At 39.0% G+C, this 15,845-nt stretch overlaps 1 protein-coding gene across 6 annotated transcripts in view; it reads left to right on the top strand.

The window, feature by feature from the left end:
- The window catches only part of FHIP1A (FHF complex subunit HOOK interacting protein 1A), a 228,095-nt gene that overhangs the window by 150,794 nt on the left and 61,456 nt on the right, over positions 1 to 15,845 (top strand). For all 6 annotated transcript variants that reach the window (XM_031692593.2, XM_072975715.1, XM_072975678.1 and 3 more), the window contains 2 exons: positions 3,202 to 3,828; positions 14,421 to 14,579. In XM_031692593.2, coding sequence (XP_031548453.2) covers positions 3,202 to 3,828; positions 14,421 to 14,579 — 786 coding nt within the window. The remainder of the gene's footprint in view (positions 1 to 3,201; positions 3,829 to 14,420; positions 14,580 to 15,845) is intronic.

Raw genomic sequence — 15,845 nt, 5'->3', positions numbered from 1 at the left:
GAAATGTAAGCTATCTTGATTGTGGTGGTGGTTTCATTTGTGTATTATGCATCTATCAAAATTCATCAAGTTGTACATCTGAAATACGTGTAACTTACTATACGGGAACCATACCACAATAAAAGTGTTAAAAATAAAATAAAATAAAATAAAATAAAATAAAATAAAATAAAATAAAATAAAATAAAATAAGATCAAATCAAATCAAATCAAATCAAATCAAATCAAATCTACTAAATAGCTTGCAATAGCTTGAGATAAAAATCTCAGCTTTCTTTTTTAGGTTTCTCACAGCTCCCCCAAGAGTAGGTCTGTCTGCCAAAGAATGCATTGGAATAAATAATATAAATGAAGATTAATTCAATGAGAAAAATGTAACTAGTGATCATGTAAATAGTTTTGCTCTTTCTTACATATATACACTTAGATAAGTAATAATATTTACATGTATGCATATAGTAAACACAATATGCAATGTAAAATTTATATTGCTTAGGAATTTCTGAGAATTATTCATTGTTTTTAACTCAGTGTTTTGGTCCTTTTTTAAGACAGTAGTACAAATTACTTTGGTTTTACTTTTATTTATATTATGAAATTAGAACAATTTATAGGGAAGAAGAACTAATTAGCCTTAAGATCTCATTTATATCTTTTCATACTCACTTCTAGTCATTCATCTGTTTGTCAGTATGTTTAGTTTTTAAGTTAAATTATTTCATGTATATATTGGCATGCAGTATGATTCACTTAGTGTTTATTTTTAATAGTTTTAGTGTATGGTGAACATTATGTGGTGTATAACAGTGATTATAATTCTCTTATTCTTGACCATTTGGGTTAATAATATTTTTATTTTTCATTATTGAAAATATCATTGGTGTGAACAGTTTTAAACAAATTATTTCGAAGTTGTTTCCTTGGGGCATTTTCGAGTGAGTGTAACAAGTCAAAGGGCAGGAACAGTATTATAGCTTTTGTTACGTATTGCCAGATTGTTTTCCGGAAAGACTGAGCTAATTTGCCAAGCCACTATCAGCGTATAATACACAATCCCAATTTTAGGCAGTTTAGACAGTGTGAGCACACATGAGAAATATAATTACATTTCTGCCCCGAGGCTTAGTTGTATGGATAGCTCTCAAAAGTAAACTCAATACGTGGACTTTGACATTATAGAACTGATAAAGTGTATAGTTAATTTGTTCTTCAGAACGTGGGGCCTTGAAGTTAGGGCTTTGGGGCTGGAGAGCGTGCTGTGCTGAGGTGGAGCCCCCTTTTGGACAAGTGTGGTACTGAGCTCCCTCAAGGCCAGAGCAAAGGGAAGGGAGGACAGCAGTTCCCAGCATTTCTGCCACTGAGGTCATCAGGCCTGCAGGGAGTCTTGGAGGGTGGGGGAGAGTCGGGGGACTCTGGAGTCCGACTGCAGTGAAGGAGGGGGATGGCTAGTGGGTAGACCCCGGCCCTTGGTCATTGAGTCATGTACCTCCTGGGTATCTGCTAACAAAGCCCCTCCTGGTTGAAAATGTCAACTCAAGGGTGTTGGGGTGAGTTTTTTCTGATGGTATTTTAAATTTTATAATGGAAATCGATGGAGTTTAGAGATTCTGTGGAAACCTGTTTTTTCATAAGGATATATTAGCCTAGTCTATAAAAGTTCCTTTGCCCTGCTTCTGACAGAGGAAGAACTTGGACTTTTCCCTGAGAAATATATTTCCCTCATTGCTCGTGCACGCTGACATAGCATGGTCCCTTTGCCAGCCTCTGCAGTGACTTGCAAAAATTCTATAACCCAAATACCAGAATGCGTAACAGCATGTCCTAGAACTGGGCTGGGAGGGGACTGCAGAAGTTAAACATATTCCATACAGCATGCAGTTCAGACAGGCAAAAAGGAACAAGTTAAAGTCGTTGATGGAATGTTTGATTGTCTAAAAATTAATGTGGGTATACATTTTAAAGGAAGTAAATTGAATGGATATTATCATAGAAATTCCAAGTCATAAAGTTAAATGGAGGTTGAGAGATAGAATTGTTTTAATTTTTAGGTCCCAAAGTAGAAATTCAGTCTTGATGGGCAGAGGAGGTAGGAAGCATTCAAAATGCCAGTGGTGGTAAGGGAGAGACACACTGGGGCTGTTATGTGACCTAATTAGGGCTTTATTTATTTATTTATTTATTTATTTATTTATTTATTTATTTATACTGTTAATTGAATTTTTTCTTTTTTGGTGGTAAGATGCATATAACAAAGTTTGCCATCTCAGTCATTTATAAGTATATAATTCAATGGCATTAACTTAAATTCACAATATTATGTAACCTTTGCTCCTATTTCCAAAACTTTTTCATCATCCCAAACAGAAACCCCGTGCTTTAGGGATTTATTTTGTAATTGGTTATCTCAGATTTTTTTCCCCTCCTGGCTTAAAGGAATGCACAGTTCAGATTCTTCATTTTTAGAATTTCCACATATGCTGTACGTTGTTCTGCTAGATATGTGTTGTGTTTGTCAGTTTCCTTTCATCCTTCCTGACGATGCTTGGTTGAAGAGGCTGCCAATCCAAGCAGAGGAGGGAGGGTTATTGTTCTGTTGAGGGCATGTGTTCTATTGCTGAAATCTCCAAATCAGCTCTATTTGTAGGAGGACTCCAGTAGTCTTACTTATGCAATGTATTTGAAAATTAAAGAGCACTATTATATTCTTGACAGTTTAGAAGAGAATTTAAGAACTTGTCATTACTTTGAACACAAAGACGGTGACTATTTTTCCATGTTTCTTTTCAGTCTTTTTTCAGTTGCATGATTTTGGCATAGTTGATAATAATGGATCTGACTTGATACAGGTGACTTCTTTTTTTATCTAACATATCACTTACAGTTTTTTATTTTGCTCAGTAGTCTTCATAATAATGAGCCCAGGAATGCATGTAGCCTGATTTACATAACCACACTACTTTATTTGACATTTAGGTTGCCAGCGTTTGTAACTACTGTAAATGAACATCTTCAGACATCATCTTTCTGTGGTTTAACCCCTTCATTTTATTCTCATGAGAGAAACACAATGCTCACATACATCTTGTTGGGGGCTGTGGCTCTCGCATTTATTTCCATGAAGACTTGGTACAGTTAGTGGTGGTGTGTTTTTGTAGTGACAATAAGTGTCAGATGGATGACAAATGCTTGGTTTGGTTACAGGTTGTGAAAATTTTAGAGAAACACGACCCCTTGAAGAACACCCAGGCAAAATATGGGTCCATCCCTCCAGATGAGGCCAGTGCTGTGCAGAATTATGTAGAACACATGCTCTTCTTGCTGATTGAAGAGCAAGCCAAGGATGCTGCCATGGGGCCAATCCTGGAACTTGTGGTCTCTGAGAACATTATGGAAAAACTCTTCCTCTGGAGCTTGAGGCGGGAGTTTACGGATGAGACGAAGATGGAGCAGCTGAAGATGTATGAGATGTTGGTCACCCAGGCGCACCAGCCTCTGCTGCGCCACAAGCCCATTCTGAGGCCCCTGATGATGCTGCTGAGCTCTTGTTCCGGAACAACCACCCCCACTGTGGAGGGGAAGCTGGTCGTCCTGCTCAGCCAGCTCTGTTCTATTCTTGCCAAAGATCCATCCATTCTGGAGCTCTTCTTCCACACTAGTGAGGACCAGGGGGCAGCCAACTTCCTCATCTTCTCCCTTCTAATCCCCTTTATTCACCGGGAGGGGGCAGTGGGCCAGCAGGCCCGGGATGCTTTGCTCTTCATCATGTCTCTCTCTGCTGAGAACAGCATGGTGGCCCGTCACATTGTGGACAACACCTACTTTTGTCCGGTAAGTCCTTCTTGTTGGCTTGTTTCCCACTCTCTCTCCGGCTAATGATAAAAACTTTTTTTTAATTCCTTTTTTTTGCAGCAAGCTGTCCTGGGCACCTTCTATGAAAAAATGGTTAGAGGAAATCTTTCGGAGGGAGCGGAGGAGTCTAAGTTGAGATGCTGTTTGGCTGAGCAGTGTCAGCTCAGAAGAAGCCAACAGAGGGAACTACATGGGTTACCATTTCTGAGTTCATTCCTGTTAGGTTAGGACCTGTTTTAGTTTTTCTCTAAGAGCATATCCTGAACGATGGGTAAAACCTGCACTTTTGATATTCTTAGCTTTTCAGGTTAATTTTGTGTCAATACGTCGTGGTATATGGTGAGACCCTTCACAGCTGGTTTCTCAAATTAATTTGTTTCCCAGCAAGATAATGGTCATAATTTCAGATCCAAAGCACTGATTTTATTTTAAGAAGTAAATACATGTTTACAGTTTGAGGTAGAAAGAAATACTCTACTCTGTATAGTTTCTTCATCGTTGGTTTGGTGAGAAATAAAGCGTCAGGTCTTTTGCAAATGCTGGAGTGGCCAGGCCCAGACATAGTTCTAGAAGAGAGTGGAAGCTCTCTGAGACTCTTAAGGTGCCACAGGGCTCTGATTATTTTCTGGTGTTAGTGTCGTCTTTGGAAGGGGGATTTAAATGACAGGTTATAGATTTATATCTTTTTCTGGTTTGTCGGATGTTGGGCCACAGCTATTTTAATTTTTCACAACTCAGTGAACATTTCCAGTTTGTTTCCATTGTCTGTTCTTTTTATCAATCATCGCATTATGTTTCCTTATAAACCATATTTCCTTAAATATGCCTGACTCTGTTGAAATAGTGTGTAAGACCATGAGTGAGTTTTGTTGGAACAGGCTAGGCAAGTTGCCATAAGTAGATTAGATTTCTTGTTAATTAACACTATGTGGGTAGTTCTTGACCTGGGGCAAGGGCATTTCAAGGGCATTTTGAAATATCTGTGGTGTGTGTTTGGTTGTCAAGGGACATGGGGTGGCCTGGGAGGGAGGTCAGCTGGCATTTAGTGTGCAGGGACCAGGGGTGTTTAATGGCCAGTAGTTTGAGCGCACACAGTAAGGAACTGACCTGCCCCAAATGCTAATAGCAATCCTAGTGAGTAACGTACTGTATTTTGCTTTGAGGCTCAAAAGCAGTAATCTTCTTTATTTACTAAATTCCTGTTTTTACTAATAAACCAGGGTCACCTAGCGTTTGGTGAATATTTATTTCAAGGGAAACACATGAGTAAAAATTTTGAAATAAAAAATTTCAGTTAAGCTCAGGGTCACCTGCGTCTCTTATCTTCTGGCTTCTGACCGATGGAATAAGAAGTTGTACAAAGATTGAGAGTCCAATGGGCAGTGAAGAACCGATTCCATTCATCTGTGCCAATATATTAAATCTCCCTTCCTTATCTTCTTCAACAGTGCAGAGTTTTTCATAAACTCTCCTTAAAGAATATATCTTAAGGTGAAAATATAACTTCTCACCCTGAATCCAAGCACCTTTGGAATACGGTGCTGTATTAGTTTTCTATTGCCACTGTAACAAGTTACCAAAAACTCTCGTGGCTTTAAACAACACAAATTATTAGTTTACAGTCGTATTGTCTTACTGTAGGTTAGAAGCCCAGCAGGTCTCACTGGGCTAAAATCAAGATGTCAGCAGGACTTGTCTTCTTTCTGGAGGCTCTCGTGGTGAGTCTATCTCCCTGCCTTCTCGGGCTCCAGGAGGCCACCTGCTTTCCTTAGCTCACGGCCCCCTCCTCCATTTTCACAGTCAGCAGTGTCACATCTCTCTGACCATCCTTCTGCAGTCACGCCTCCCTCTCCAACTTTTAAGGACCCTTGTGATTACATCGGGCTTACCTGCATCTTTCAGGACAATCTCTCTATTTAGACAGCTGATTAGCACCCTTAATTCCATCTGCAGCCTTGATTCCCCTTTGTTGTGTAACCTGATCTGTTCACAGGCTCAGGGATTAGGAGGTAGACAGCTTTGGGGGGACCATTACTCTGCCCACCACCATTGCTATATACATTCAGCTTGGAGAGCTCTTGAAGAAGTTTGAGAACATAGCATAATCAGAATGCTTGTAGAAGTTTAATCTGACTACGTAAGTTTGGGAGATGCTGAGGAAGTAGGGACACACATTAGGGTCTAGAAACGAGTGGTGGGAATGAGAAAGAAAAAGAGAAGCTGGGTCTGAGAAGTGATGTGAAGGGAGAAGCTAATTAGACAATGACCTTTTCCATGAGGAGCTGGGCAGAGGTTTGAGTTTGGACGTATTTGAAATATCTTGAGGTGGTTCTGCTGTTAAAGAAGGAGTGCTGGTATTGAGACAAATCAGCAAAATATTCAGGTGGTTCACTGGTCGATATGTACAGGGCCGTTGTAAAAGTTACCATTTACAAAAGCAATACAATTCTAAGATATTTTGAATAAACCTACAAAATATGTAAAAGGCCTTTACAGGGGAATTTATAAAACTTTATTGAAACGCATATAAGAAGACTGAAATAAATGGAAAGCCCTGTAGTTCGTAGGTATTGTGTAGGTAACACTTTTCCTGCAAATCAATCTGTACAGCTAATGCAATTTATGTTTTCAACTTTTTATTATGAAAAAAGAGCAAAATTGAGAAAACTTGGAAGAATACCAAAATGAACACCATATACACACCACTTGCATTCAACATTGTTGATATGTTGTCGTGCTTTGGTATATTTCTCATCTATGCATTTTAATTTTTGCTGTGCCATTTGAAATTAAGTTATAGACATTTAAAGTTGTTACAGACATTTAATACTCTAGTATGTATCTCATGCAAATAAGGATATACACCTACATAATCACAATACCATTACTATTATACCTAAGAAAACTATATAATAATTTCATAATATGATCTAATATCCAGTTTCCCAATTATGCCCAAAATGACTTTTACAGATTTTTTTTCCAAAGTGGAATTCAATATAAGATACATTTCTTTTTTTTTTAATGTTTTAAAATTTTATTTTATGGAGGGGGAGGTAATTAGCTTTATTTATTTATTTATTTAATGGAGATACTGAGGATTGAACCCAGGACCTTGTGCATGCTAGGCATGCGCTCTACCACTGAGCTATACCCTCCCGCCACAAGATACATTTCTAACTGTCATGTGCCTTTAGTCTCTTCATCTGTAACAGCCTGCCACTTTTTTCTCTCATGACAGTGACTTTTTAAGAGATGGGCCATTGTCTGTAGAATGTTCCACATTCGGGCTTTGTCTCTTGTGTAGCTTGACTTGTTCCATCACTCATATTTCCTGCAGATTGGAAGTTAGGTCTAAGTGCTTCATTAAATTCAGATTGGATACTTTTGGCACGAGTGGTTTACAGTTGATGCTGTAGGCTTCTTACTGCTTTGCATCAAGCAGCACGTGTTAGGTCGTCCCACCACTGGTCATGCTTTGCTTGATCCCTTGGTTGGTTAAGGTGGTGACCCCTAAATACCTCCATTGTAGAGGTAAAATTTCCCCCTTGTTAATTCTAATATTTAATTTGTGAGGTGTTAATGGGACTTAAAATCCCAATAGGGTTTTTCAAGGAATGTGACAAATTGATGCTAAAAGTAGCTGAGATGATTATGAGTAATGGTAACAATAATGCATTTGTCAAGTACTTACGTTATGCCAGATACTGTTCTTATGTATTTATATATATTAATTCATCTACTCACAACCATAGATACAAGTGTTACTCCCTTTTTGTAGATGAAGAAATTCAGGCACAGAGACCTTAAGTAACATACAAGACTGCGTGGCTAGTAAGAGAGAGAGTCAGGATTTGAACTTGGGCAGTCTGACTCAAGCACCCATGTGCTTAGCCACTGCCTTATACATATGTAATGAAATATAAAATATCAAGACTTCCTATAAAGCACAAATCATAATGAAAAGATTGGAGTTAAGAACAAAAACACAGATTAGGGGAAGATATTTGCAAAACATTTAACAAGTACTCAAAATAGACAAAAATATTTGTCATACTATACATTAATAAGAAAATGATGAAACCGTCTATTAGATAAATGGGCAAAGGGTATGAATGGACAATTCACAGAAGACACCCAAAGCTGATAATTATGTGAAAATATGCTTGTCTTCCTTAGTATCAGGCAATACAAATTGAATCCACAGTGAGACACCAGATAATGCTCCTCAGAGTGGCTAACCCTTAGACATCTAATAAAACGAAGTGCTGTCAAGGGGGTGGAGAAACAGGTACTCTTGAGAATATAAATGGTACAATAACTCAGGAAAGCAATATGGCAATATTTAATAAAACTGGATATTTGCATCCCATGTGATCCTGCACCTTCACTGCTAGGTACCTGCACTTGGGAAATCCGGCACATGTTTACAAGGATGCATGCACAAAGGTATTCACTAGTGATTTGAGGAAGAGAAAGAAATATATTAAGGGAAAGATGAATAAACTGGTTTATTCTGTGTCAATGGAGTATTACTCAGCATTCAAAATGAGTGAATCATGGAGCAACATTCCACTGTATGTATGTACATATATGTATACCACATCTTCTTGATCCATTCATCTGTTGATAGACACTTGGGTTATTTCCGTATCTTGGCTGTTAGAAATAATACCTCTGTGAACATTGGGGTGCATGTATCTTTTTAAATGAGTGTTTTTGTTTTCTTTGGATAAAAATGGAATGTTACTCAGCCATAAAAAAGAATGAAATTTTGCCATTTGGGATAGCATTGAATGGACCTGGAGCCTATTATGCTTAGTGAAATAAGTCAGATAGAAAAAGACAAGCACTGCATGTTTTCACTTATATGTAGAATCAAAAAGATAAAACCAGTGAACAAATATGACAAAACAGAAATAGAGTCACAGATACAGAGAAGAAACTAGTGGTTGTCAAAGGGAATAAGAGTGGAGGGAGGGGCAATATAGGTGAAGGGGATTAAGAGGTGCAGACTATCAGGTATAAAACACCTAAGTCACAAGGCTCTAATGTGCAGCACAGGGAACAGAGTCAGTATTTTATAATGACTTTGAATGGAGTGTAGTCTATACAAAAATCTATGTTGAGTTATGTGAAAACTAAAATAATATTGTAAGTCAGCTATATTTCAATAAAAAATAAATCCATCACACTTATTAGCACATAACTGCATCTACAGGTATGAACACCAATAAATATAAAAATAAGTTGAGTTAAAAAAAGTAAGTTGCAAAAGATTATATGTGTTAGTTCACCGCTGTGGCTACTTTTGGAGGCAAATGAAGGAGAAGGGGCTGTCTTGGGATTGGAGTAGGGTTTAGCTCTGTTTGTAATGTTTTGTTTTGTTTTTTTAAAAAATAAAGAGCACTCTGGAGAAATTATGCCCAAATATTAAAAATCTGTTAAATCTTGGTGATGGTTTTCTATTCTATTATGTTTTATATGTTTGTAGTACTTCATACTTTTAAAACTTAAATGTATTAGGACTAGAAGGGAACATGTTTTTAATGTTTAGATTTCCACTTATTACGTTTTAAGCAGGTTTCACAGAGTAATTGTTGCTTTTATAAAGACACATTTTAAAATACTTATAGTTCCTTGAAATTGGAGGAAAAACATCTCCAGCTGACCTTATTTGCTACAATGGAACACAGAGCTTCATTGTGTTAAGTTGCCCCTCAGGATAGATCCCATAATCTCATTTGTACCCAGTTTTCTATAATTACATCTGACAACATAATTAAAAAGAAGAGTCCTCTTTATGTTGAAGATAAAAGCATACTCTATTAACCATCCAGCTAAGGACCACAGTTGACAAAAAGCTTTCCCTAATTAGTATGATTGTCAAAGTGTGTTAGCATCAGGCTTTGGGAAGACTAATAACTCCTTCAGGAAACTGGACCACTTTTGCAAACTTCTGTTCTCGTGGCTGATAGGAGGAGCTTGCTGGTTCCGCTGCCTCCTGTCTCAAGATGGGCTTTCCCAAGAAAAGGAGGAGGGAACAATTTAGTGCCAGCAAATGGTTGGGGACTATATGACCCTATCTTCTTTTGATTTTTTTTTAAGCCAGTATTGATGATTAAGCCCTTGTCACTTGTTACACATGAGCAAGAGTAGAAAACAGCCTATATATACATTAGGAAATGCAAATTGAAATGAGCAACCTTTAGGTATACAGCTGCAGGTAGAACATTATTTATCCCATATCTAAAATTTATGAGGCTTTTTATTTTGGCAAGGTGTCACAAATGGTCTCCACCAGGTGTTTTGCTGCTAGCTTCAGACTAAAGCCATCTGTTCAAAATCTTTTTGTTTTTGCTGAAATTAACTGGGTACTATTAGATGTTTAAAGTTAAAGATGGACCTTTCCTGACTTGCTCACTGCTCTGTGCACGTTGCCTTTCTTCCGTCCACTGGGAACATTGCTGTGTGTAAACCATGATGCTCAGCTCTTCACACGCAGTGTTTCCTTTAATCCTTGCAACAGCGCAAAAAAGAAACTGAACTTTAGAGGACTTAAGTAACTGCCTGTAAATGGCAGGGTCAGGTTCAAAACCATGTTAGTCTGATACTGAAATCCATGGTCTTGATAGCTACCATGCTAAACTGCTGTCAGGGAAGTGGTTTGCTTTTTGAATTGTCTGTTATCCTTATGGGTTTATATGGTGATTAGTTTTTTTTAAGACTCTTGAAAAAAGATACATTAAAAATATTGGATTAATACTTAATGTGTTGGGAATAAATATAATGTTTTACAATTAGTTTCTTTTCCATTTTTAAAATTGAAGTATAGTTAGTTTACAATGTTGTGTCAATGTCTGGTATACAGCACAATACTTCAATCACATAGGAACATACATATATTCATCTTCATATTCTTTTTCACCGTATGTTACTACAAGGTATTGAATATAGTTCCCTGTGCTATACAGTATGAACTTGTTGTTTATCTATTTTATGTATATTAGTATCTACAATTCTAGAACTCTCAATTTATCCCTCCCCCCCACCCTTCCCAACAATCACTTTTTCGTGGTCAGGATCAATAAAAAGCTAAAATAGTAGATGAGCATTTTTTAAAATCAGCCGTTGAATGTCTATGTATTTTTTTAAATTTTCAAGTTAAAAATGAAGCTTAAGAATCAATAGATGGTTCCATTAAACTCTTGGAAAAATTATTGACAAGAGCTGTTGTTGCCCCTCCTTTTCCCTCATCCTGTTGCCACGGCACCCTGCACATCTCTTTGTGCAGTAATCATCTTTCTTGTGTTTATTAGTTTACCAGCTGTCTTCCCCATCTCACCTGTCTGACTTGTTCAGTGCTCTTTCCGCAGCACCGGCTGGCTGTAGAGTGCCTGGCCTGTAGTGTTCTAGAAGTATATATGGAAGGAATCTGACTCTGAGCAAGGTCTTGGAAAGGATGATGTAAAAATTTAGCAGGAAAGATTTGGAATCTTGCTCTTAAGACCACATAGTACTCTTCATCCTGCGGGATACCTTCTCCCGTGTTCCTCTGCTGCTCTGAAGGCTATAGCGGAGACGTTCTCTGGCTCCACTTCTGGTAGCGAGAACATGGCAGGGCTCCATGTCCAGCTGGACCATCCCTCTGTCCAGGCAGGCTTCTGTTCGCCTCTCAGCCATGCCCTCTTTTTAAAAAGTGACTATTAGGTATGTGCTGTTTTTAATTACTGTCACTGATGTATGTAATTTGAAAATTAATGTTGCTGTAATTATATTGATATACTGAATAGTTATTCCCAGCTTTTTAGTCAGACAAATTAAGCCTGTCTTTATGAATTCATCTTCAAAGCCTCAAAGTGGTTAAGGAATCAGGAGTATGCGGAATTAAAGCCTTTGTTCTGTGGTTAATTTAGCATGAGTTAGCAAACATAATTGATTTTCAAAATGTGGCATCAAGATTAGATTTCCCTTCAAGGAGAACTTTTGGTCTCTGTTCTCTCTTGCCAGAGGTTTCTAATTTATAACAGGCAACTCACCGGGGTCACAGTTACAAAACTGTAATGAAAGTGATTTGTTTGGGTATGTTGAAGTTAAAGGAGTTAAATACTTTAAATAGGAGACATTCTCCTTTGGGACCACAGATGCCCTGACTTTGTAAAAGAAATAAGTGCACTATCTGGTTTACTGTTGTACGTCCTGTACTTAACATAGTTCCGGGCCTTAAGGTGCTCAGTGATTTTTTTTTTTAATGTAAGTGAATAAATGAGTGAATAAAGGTCCCTAGGAAACAGAACAGAGAAATGTATATAATCTTTTGATTTCTCCAATATTGTTCATCTCTTTTTCTTACTGCCTCATACTCCACTGTGGGCCCTGATTCCATATCCCTGCCCAGACTCCCTCCCAGGGTGCCACCTGGTTTCCCTGCACTAGGACCTCCAGGTGCTCAGTCCCTGGGCCTGTCCTCTGTGCTTGAGCTGGGCGTCTTACTCATGGGAAGCATCACCAGCCTCTGACATTCGACATACCTGCCTGTGCTGGACAAGTCATCCGCACCTCCAGTGTGGACTGGAGTGAATGAGTCAGGCCATGCAAGGTGGAGAAGACGGCTGAGAAACTAATAAACGCAGGGAAGAGAGTCACTCCACAGGGGACACAGAGGATGCTGGGGGAAGAAGACAGGGGAAAAGGAGAGACAGCCGTTTGTAGATAATGTTTCCAAGTTCAGCATACCTTCTGACTTTCTGTCTTTGATGCCAAGCAGTACGGATTATTTTGTTATCTCATGTGTCTCAACCTCCCTTCCCTTCTCTCTCTGGTCTGCACAGCTTGAGGTACCATCTACACGGCACCTCCTGATCACCATCTCCAGGCTGGTCCCTCTCCTGAGCGTTAGCCCCACATGCTGTCTGCTGGGCTGTCCACTGGGTCCCCGAGCTCTTTATTCTGTGCTCCAAGACCCTGCAGGATCTGCCTCCTGCTTACCTTGCCAGGCTCCTTCCACCTCTAGTTCTCCACCCCCATAGTACTGCCTTCTCTTATTCCTGGAAGATGCCATCTTCTCTGTCTCCTTTGAGCTTTTGTACATCTGCTGCAAGGAGTAGTTTTCCCTCCAGCACTCTTTTTCTGGCTAACTCCTATTTATTCTTCAGCAGCTTGGATATCACTTCTGAGAACATTTCCTGCTCCGAACACTCCAAGTCTGGCGTAAGGGCTTTTTGTAACATCCACAGAGACATATATTTTCTGTCATGTAGTCTGAGCATTTTTCCACTCTTATAATTGCTTGTTGATCTCTTATTAGACACTGAGATCAGTGAACACTTTGCTGTTTCTTTTCTGGGCCTAACTCAGGAGTGAATGTTTTCTTGAATGTTTCTATCCCATTGAGTCCCTCATCACCTCAGGGCTTACCCTTGAGCAACACCTTCTCTCGATCACTTCCTGGCTTCTGTTCTGGGCCATTTCTGTCCATCCTTTGCACATCTGCCAGGTCAGGGTCCCTAAGGTGCTGTTTGGCTAGCATCACTTCCCAGCACTGCGAAATTCATTGTTTTCCTTGGTCATATTCTGCACAAGTGCCTAAAACCAACAGATGTTCAGCATGGTGTTCCTTTTCTCCATTTCTATCTCTTTAAGGCATCACTATTTTCTTAATCTTGATGAATCTTAATCCTGGTGAAGCTGAGTAACAGGACAGTTTGGAGTTCTCACTCACCCTCCCTTCCTGAGCATAAACGCTGGCAGTGTCGTTTAGGAACAGAGCACTGAGGGAGGAGGAAAACCTCATGAGCTTCGGGTTAATACTGGATGGATAGATATTGCAGTTACATCACCCTGGCATCCACTTTACAGGTGATACTGAGCTCTCTTTGCCCCTCTTTCTCCTGCTGCTGCTCCTTCAGTTTAGACCCCCTTTTGTTCTGTTTGAACTACTGACATCACATCTAACTGACCCTCAGTTCTTTCTTCTTGCTATAATTTGTGGAGATGAGATTAAAGTCCTTTCTAAACTGTACCCATGCACGTATCCATCATGACTTTAACATGTCAGCAGGAATCTTTGTCCTGAAGCTACTTGTGGTTCTCCTGTGAGATCTTCTGTCCGGTACTGCCTCAGTCCAGGGCATCCTCCCGTGGACAGGAGTGTGGGCCACCCCTGCATTTGCACTCAGCGTGTTGTAATATAACGCGTTCCTTATGGGTTTGCCCCTCTCTTCAACACCTTGAGGGCAGGAATCATGTTTTTTCCTCTTGCATGTGTCTCTCTTACTCCCTACGCCCCAACCCAGCATACACCTGGCGCGGAAGAGATCAGCAATGCACAGCATCTGCATATGGATTAGCCAAAGACCTCTGGGGCTTCTGGTCCCCCTGCTGGAGTTGTCCTTCCCTCCTGCCTCCACCTGTGGAGTCCTCCCAGCTAGCTGCTGTCGCCAAATGCTTATACTACCTTGCTACCTAAAGGACAGTCTCTGGCCCAGCAGCAGTGAAATCACCTGGAAGTTGTTAGTTGCAGGTTAAGAACTTGGGGAAAGAGCTTATTACATTTTTATTTCCGAACACAGGTGCTTGCAACTGGGCTCAGTGGTCTCTACTCTTCCCTGCCTACGAAGCTAGAAGAGAAAGGCGAGGAATGGCACTGCCTCCTGAAAGACGACTGGCTCCTGCTGCCACCCCTCGTCCAGTTCATGAACTCCCTGGAGTTCTGCAATGCCGTCATTCAGGTACCGGGCAGTGAGGGGACCCCGTGTCGTGGTCCATCCAGAATGCAAGCAACCTGAAGGATCCGCTTATAAGCATCCCTTTTCTTACCTGAATAAATGTTTATGGAATACTGACGCTTTGCTTTAAGCACACTGAATGTCCTTGAACGAGGGAAAATGTTGTTAGTTGATAGGTTTCCGAGAAGTTTTAATTGAGAAAAAAAATGAGTAGATTTTCTTTATCTTCCTTATAAAAAGTGTTAATTCTGTTTTGATTATCCACTTAACCATCAAAAAGAAGTCCAATGCCTGATTCATTAAATAGATATTTTTAGGCTTGTGTGTACTTCAGATTATACCACTTTTACTTCAAGGTCTTCTTGGGAGTCTACAAAGGAAAACACTTTATTTTGCTTAATGGTGCATACTACACAAAGAATATTGTTATCCCAATTGAATTTAGAAGAAGTTAAGCATCATCTTAGCAACACAAATTTAATTTGCTTTGAAATTGGCCCGCTTCGGGGAAAAAAGAACCACTGAACTCTAGTATATTTGGCTTCTTGATTAGATTTTTACCTTCAGATTTCTTGTTACTGTTTTCAATAAAAACCAAATTTTATATATATTTAAGGGCATAGTAGGTTTTCATCAAAAATGTTTTATTTCTATATAGCACAAATATTTCCTTAATATTGGATTTATTAAGAAATTGAATTTTCTTTATGGTGATTGTAAGATGAAAAATGTTAGTTATAATCTGTTTATCTACCAAATAAAGAAATAGCTTCTGGAAGAAAATGCAAGTAAATTACTTTAGTTCCCATCTCATTTTTATTGCTAAGTCAAAGGAAATTTTATTTATGTATAAGATAAATGGATTACGTCTTGTTATTTTTTTTTCCTTTAGTATTGCATCCTATCAACATTTTCTTGCAGAAGTATGTGGAAATAAAAAAGATGGAACTATTAGTTTCTTCCCAAATGTACACACAAAGAGAGATTATCAGTAATTTAAAGATCTAGCCTCTCTTCTCTAGAAATTGCTTTTTACTTTATTGTTTGCCTTTATAATTTTTTTTTTTAAGAAAGAGAAGTAAAGCTAACAGGCATGGACAGAGAAATGACACATTTCATAACACATTTTGAGATGGAGGCCAGTGTGTTTGGGGGAACTAGTGAAAAGATTACAGTTGGCCCCCTGTATTTGCAAGTGCTGTACCTGTCGGGTCAACCAACAGAGGATCTGAAAAAATTAAAAAAAAAAAAAAAGCTCTAAAAGGCAAA

The sequence above is a fragment of the Vicugna pacos genome, chromosome 2, assembly GCF_048564905.1.
Source record: "Vicugna pacos chromosome 2, VicPac4, whole genome shotgun sequence".
In the NCBI taxonomy this organism is placed as follows: domain Eukaryota; kingdom Metazoa; phylum Chordata; class Mammalia; order Artiodactyla; family Camelidae; genus Vicugna; species Vicugna pacos.
This window is presented reverse-complemented; position numbering and strand designations above follow the sequence as displayed.